We start from the raw sequence: 6,185 nt of genomic DNA, 5'->3' as shown, positions 1-6,185 counted from the left end.
TATTCTATTCTATCCAGATTTTATTCAGTTCACTGGTTTAGATGCTAGAAACCCACTGCTTTGGCAGCTCATTGACTTCTGCTTTTTCAGGTGTTAAAGAAACGTGTGGACTTGGCGCTTCAGGACACGGTTTATTGGTGGTGTTGGGCTGATGATTGGACTGAATGATCTTAGAGGTCTCTTGTAACCAAAACAATTCTATGAATCTATGATTCTTCTTGGATGTAGGGTCCTTCTTGCTCCACTGCCCTTCACAGCGCTGCTGATGCGATGCAGCCAGGTTCCCAGGGCTCAACCCTGCCACACTATCCACAGAAGAGCCTTGCCCACCAGGTCTCTTTGAAAACCAAACAGGAGAGAGGCTGCAAACCATCCTGTGGTGATCAAACTCATGCAGCTTTTCTGCAGGGAGCCCAGGATATCTTTGCTGAGGGCTGAGCAGCCCTTCTGAGGGCTGGGACCCAATTCCCCGACTATACACAAAGTCATAGACTCGTTTGGGTTGGAAAGGATAAAAAGTATCTTCCTTTTCTCTGGTCCAGATCTCCCTCCTTTAGTTTGAACCCATCACCCCTTGTCCTGTCACAACAGGCTCTGCTAAAAAACGTCTGTACCCGGCTTTCTTCTCGGCACTTCGAAGCACTGAAAGGCCACCAGAAGGTCTCCCTGGAGCCTTTTCTTCTCCAGGCTGAGCAAGCCCAACTCTCAGCCTGGCGCCACGGCACAGGGCTTCCAGCGCGGGGGTTGGCCATTTCCGTGGCTCTCTTGACATACCAATAGCTCACAGCCGAACGCCACAGGCTGTTCTGCCGGCAGTGAGGGCCCTGAAGCCAGGCTGTCAGCCCTGAGACACCGCAGGGAGCCGGGCCCGAGGGTAAGCCGTCGTCTTTGGGGCAAACGGCTGCGGGTTGCGCCGCAGGCTGGCCGCAGGGAAAGCGAGGAGCCGGGGGCGGTGGCAGCGCTCCCGCAGGGCGCGGGCGAGAACCGAGGCGGGCGGGAAGCGAGGTGGGAGGAATTAGGGCAGCCCCGGGGGCACCCCGCTACCGCGGCACCGCAGCCCTGAGGGGAGAGACGAACAGACGAGGCTCCCGCAGCGCCGCTGGTGGGCGGGCGAGGGGGCGGACGAGCAGGCAGCGGAGCCAATCGCAAAGCGCATTCCCCCTCCCCTGATCCAATGGGGAGGCGCGGGGCGGGGTGGAGCGGCGCGCTCGGCTGGCGGGCGGCGGGTGAGCGGCAGTCGGCGCCGAGGTGCGGAGGGGTGCGGGTAGCTCCTCTTGGCCGTAGCCGCGGGCCGCCGCCGCTCTCCCTTCCTCCCTTATGGAAGAGATGGAAGAAGAGCTAAAATGCCCAGTGTGCGGTTCCTTTTACCGGGAGCCCATCATCCTGCCTTGCTCGCACAACCTGTGCCAGGCGTGCGCCCGCAACATCCTGGTGCAGACACCGGAGTCGGAGTCGCCGCAGAGCCGCCGCGCCTCGGGCTCGGCGGTATCCGACTATGACTACCTGGACCTGGATAAGATGAGCCTGTACAGCGAAGCGGACAGCGGCTACGGTTCCTACGGAGGCTTCGCCAGCGCTCCCACCACCCCTTGCCAAAAATCCCCCAACGGCGTCCGCGTCTTCCCGCCGGCCGCCCCGCCGCCCCCAGCTTCCCTGGCCCCTCCGCCTCCTCCCCGCAACGCTTGCCTGACCTGTCCGCAGTGTCACCGCAGCCTGGTGCTGGACGAGCGCGGGTTGCGGGGTTTCCCCCGCAATCGGTTGCTGGAAGGTGTCATCGATCGCTATCAGCAAGGCAGGGCGGCGGCTCTGCGCTGCCAGCTCTGCGAGAAGGCTCCCAAGGAGGCGGCCGTCATGTGCGAGCAGTGCGATGTCTTCTACTGCGATCCCTGTCGCCTGCGGTGTCACCCGCCTCGGGGACCGCTGGCCAAGCATCGCCTGGTCCCACCGGCCCAGGGTCGGGTTAGCCGTCGCCTCAGCCCTCGGAAGATCTCCACCTGCACTGACCATGAGCTGGAGAACCACAGCATGTACTGTGTGCAGTGCAAGAGCCCTGTCTGCTACCAGTGCCTGGAGGAAGGCAAGCACTCCAGCCATGAAGTTAAGGCCCTGGGTGCCATGTGGAAGCTCCATAAGGTGAGTCTTGCCACCCTGGACAAGCCTTATGGTTGGGAGATGGATCTAGAAGGGCACTCATCCAGCACATCATGTCCTGCATGGTCCGTCTTCTCCCGGCTAGCATTGTGGGAGCATCACCATTCCTCCCCTCTCCCCTTTCCTCTCTCCTCTTCCCTCTTCTCTCCTGCATTTTGCACCCTTGCTGGAGAGGTGAGTTGCCCTTTGTATGGGGAGCCTGGCATTGGGTTGATGATGCTCTTTGTGAGTCCTGGAATCATGACATCTGGTCCTCAAGAGCCCGTGGAAGGTCTGGGGGTGATGGGGTGGACTGGGGACTTCTGCGTTGCAGAGCTGGAAAAGCAACAGGGAGCATTGGTTTCGTGAGGAGGGAGGCGTGAAATCCGCGGCGGGGGAGGACGGGGATGCAGGAGTGGGGTGCTGTGGGCTGCTGCTGAGGAAGGGCTGCTGCTGAAGAAGGGCTGCCTCCTCCCGCGCACCGAGTCATCGGGAGGAGGAGGGATGGAAGCAGAACCTTTCACTGAATACTGATCAGCTCCTGTTGAGTGTTCTCGCTCCCACACACATCCTGGCTGGAGGAGTGGGTCCCAATGCTCAAGGCAGGGATGCAGCCATCATTAGCTTCAGCTTGACTCTATCCCCCTCCCCCACCTCCCTCCCTCCTTGCACCAGTGACCCCCTCACCGAAGGAACTGGGGCAGAAGTGACTGGGACATGGGCAGACAGGGCACAAGGGGATGAGCATCACTTCTTGGATGAACATTGAAATAATTGTCTCCCGCTCCAGCAAATCTGTGCTGTCAGGAGCAAGTGGGAGACCTGTGACAAGGAGTTGGGGATGTGTGTGACCACTGTGTCAAAAGTGGCTCTGACCAAGTTGCTTTCTAGGAACATGCCTGTTGGGCTTTGTCAGGCTGAGTGTGGCTCTATGTTGGGTCAGTGGTTGCATGCAGGGACAGGCTGTCACTTGTAATGATGTCCTTGGAGAGGGCTGAGAGAAGAGGGTAGCCACCTTATGTTGCAAGAAGGAAGGGTACAGTGATGCCTGTTGCTTTTGGAAAGGGCTTGTCTTGATCCCCTTTTCCTGGGAGCAGGAACACCTCATACCCAGCTTTCCTGTGCTTTTGTGCCAGAGCAGTTTTGGTGCCCTGTATTCTTGGACTGCTGAGGTGCACAGGTAACTGCTGGCCTGCTCACAGGTGCATGGAGGTTCTACTTCACAAGCTTGTTATCATGGCATGAGTGTCCTTGGTTGTGGACATCTTGCTCCTCCTGCTCATTATGAAACCCAGTAAGTGGCAACTGTGCAAGAGCAGCCTGTTCTCCAAAGCCTGCTCTTCCTGGCCCAGCTTTTGGTGGAGGATGAATCCATTTGGTCTGTGCTGACACAGAGCAGGAGCAGAGCTGGATCCATCTCTCAGTGGTGTTCTCCAAACCAAGAGAAATCTAATGGAAACCAGGCCTATTTGATAAGGTTTTTGGCTTCACCTTCCTGCTTCAATTTAGATGCACCAAGGCACTTCAATACATACAGGAATATCTGGATGACTTAATATGCAAGCACTCAGATACTTCAGATTCAGTGTTCTTGATTAGGATGGCTTATCCTTCCTCTGTAGCATGGCAGGGGTTGGAAGGGATCTCTGGAGATCATCCAGTCCAACCCCCTTGCTAAAACAGGGGGACTCACAGGTTGCCCAGGATCACAGTGTCCGGGTGGGTTTGGAATCTCTCCAGAGAAGGAGACTCCACAACCTTTCTGGGCAGCCTGCTCCAGGGCTCCTGCATCCTCACATCAAAGAGGTTCTGTTTCACAGGGGAGCTTTGTTGATGTATCTAACAGACATGGAGCTGTAACCTGCTTTGAAATGACAATTTTCATGCCATTTCTCACAGATTTTTGGAAATCAGAACATGAAGCAGCACCTGCCTCAAGTGAGCTTGGTTTTCTGAAGAGGTTTAGGGTTTTGGTTTTGGGGGAGAGGGGAGGGAAAAAGAGTCTGTTGAGTTAAATGTAGCAGTAGGGTGCAACTGAAGGAGGGATCTCAGATTGCTCCCTTGTAACAAATCCAAGGGGAGAAGCTGTTGGGATCTCAGGCTTTATTCTGGTTGGAACAGGGTTTTAGGAAGCAGATCTGAATGGTACACCTCTTGTAAAAGTATCAGGGTGTCATTTTTGACTCCTTGGGCCTTTGGCATCAAGATAAACTCACCTAAAGGGTGGTGACTGTCCCTTTTTGCCTGTCTTTTCACAGTGGTGAGTGATTGTAGCAAGAACTTACACCTTGTAGGGAAGGATTCTAAGCTCTTAGCTTAGAATCATAGAATCATAGAGCTGTTATGAGAAAGAAATTCTTTATAGTAGGGGTGGTGAGACACTGGAGCTGGTTGCTCAGGGACATTGTGGATGCCCCCTCCTTGGAGGTGTTCAGGGCCAGGTTGGATGAGGCCTTAAGCAATCTGGTCCGGTGGAAGGTGTCTCAGCCCATAATGGGGGATAGGGGTGGGTGGGTGTTGGAAGTAGATGATTTTCAAGGTGGCTTCCAAGCCAAATCATTCTATGAATCTGTGAATTTATGAAGTGTTGAGGTTGGAAAAGGCCTTTCAGATCATCAGTCCCTCATGGACCACACACCACTACTGCTAAGCCACAGCCACTAAACCACATTCTTCAGCACTGCAGTCACACATCTTTTAAATACCTCCAGGGATGGTGACTCCCTGGGCAGCCTGTTCCAAGGCTTGACAACCTTTTCTGTGAAGAAATTTTCTCTAATATCCAATCTGAACCCCCCTTAGCACAAATTGAGCCTGTTTCCTCTTGTCCTATCACTTCTTACATGTGAGAAAGGACTGACCCTGAAAGGAGGTTGGAGTGAGGTGGGGGTTGTTCTCTTCTCCCCGGTATCAGGTGACAGAATGAGAGGAAATGGCCTGAAATGGTGCTGGGGGAGGTTTAGGTTGGACATTAGGAGCAATTTCTTTTCTGCAAGAGTGGTCAGGCATTGGAACAGGCTGCCCAGGGAGGTGATGAAGGCGTTCAAGAAACACATGGACTTTGGCACTCTGGGACGTGGTTTAATGGCCATGGTGGTGTTAGGTGGATGGTTGGATTCAATGATCTTGGAGGTCTTTTCCAACCAGGTCAATTCTGTGTGATTCTGTGTGACCCCCACCTGGCTCCAACCTCCTTTGAGGTAGTTTTAGAGGGCGATGAGGTCTCTCCTCAGCCATTTCTTCTGAAGGCTACCCAGTGACTTCTCCATGACTACCGCACCGCTCGGTGCAGAACGTTCTCAGGGCCTCATCTGTGCTGCTAATTTGTGCCCCGAGGAGGCTGCGCTTCACGCCGCAGCCCATGGTGACCCCAGAGTGCCTTGATGAGCTCTTGCAATTGCAAGCAGCGTTCATGCCTCGCTACCTGATTGCCAGGCTCTAGGCAATCACTGTTAAGTGCAGCATGGGGAAGAAGACCAAAGGGTTTTTCACAGACCTCTTTGGGAACTGCCCCAATTCTGTTGTTTTGCTTTGGTTTGGGGTTTGTTGGTGGTTTTGCTTGTTTGTTTCCTTTTTGTTTGTTGTTTGGTTTTTTTCCTCTCACAGAGGATGGTTTCAAAATAATCTGTGCTGAGGAGCAATCAGATGTAATTCAGGGAGCTGGGATTTCTAAGCTGGACACAGATGATGGGAAATCCTCTCTCTTCCCATCTTCCTTCCAAGGCAGCTGTTGAGAGAGGGCGGAAATGTTCAGAGAAACATAGAGGAAAATGGGCTTTTAATCTGAACCGTCCCAGTTTTGTACAGATCTTACAGCTGTCTGGATTTTATCCCAACAAGCTGGAGTGCTGCTGGGCATGTCAAAAGCTGAGACACAAGATGGAGCTGAATCGTTTCATTCTTTGTGCATTCAAGTCCCTCTTGCTTTTGCTAGGATGTGTGTGGTGAGTGCAGGCTCAGCAGCTTGCTAATGAGTTTTGAGATGGATGGATGGATGGGTGGATAGATAGGTAGGTAGATAGATAGACAGGCAGACCAGTAGGTAGGTAGGTAGG

At 54.0% G+C, this 6,185-nt stretch overlaps 1 protein-coding gene across 7 annotated transcripts in view; it reads left to right on the top strand.

Moving 5' to 3' along the window:
• Positions 1-1,249: 1,249 nt before the first annotated feature.
• TRIM9 (tripartite motif containing 9) overlaps positions 1,250-6,185 on the top strand; it is a 75,341-nt gene continuing 70,405 nt past the window's right edge. For all 7 annotated transcript variants that reach the window (XM_054161652.1, XM_054161647.1, XM_054161651.1 and 4 more), the window contains exon 1: positions 1,250-2,133. In XM_054161652.1, coding sequence (XP_054017627.1) covers positions 1,318-2,133 — 816 coding nt within the window. In that variant the 5' untranslated portion in view covers positions 1,250-1,317. The remainder of the gene's footprint in view (positions 2,134-6,185) is intronic.

Source organism: Dryobates pubescens, chromosome 5 (assembly GCF_014839835.1).
Source record: "Dryobates pubescens isolate bDryPub1 chromosome 5, bDryPub1.pri, whole genome shotgun sequence".
In the NCBI taxonomy this organism is placed as follows: Eukaryota; Metazoa; Chordata; class Aves; order Piciformes; family Picidae; genus Dryobates; species Dryobates pubescens.
Note: the sequence above shows the minus strand (reverse complement) of the source record. Positions and strands in the feature narration are given on the sequence as shown.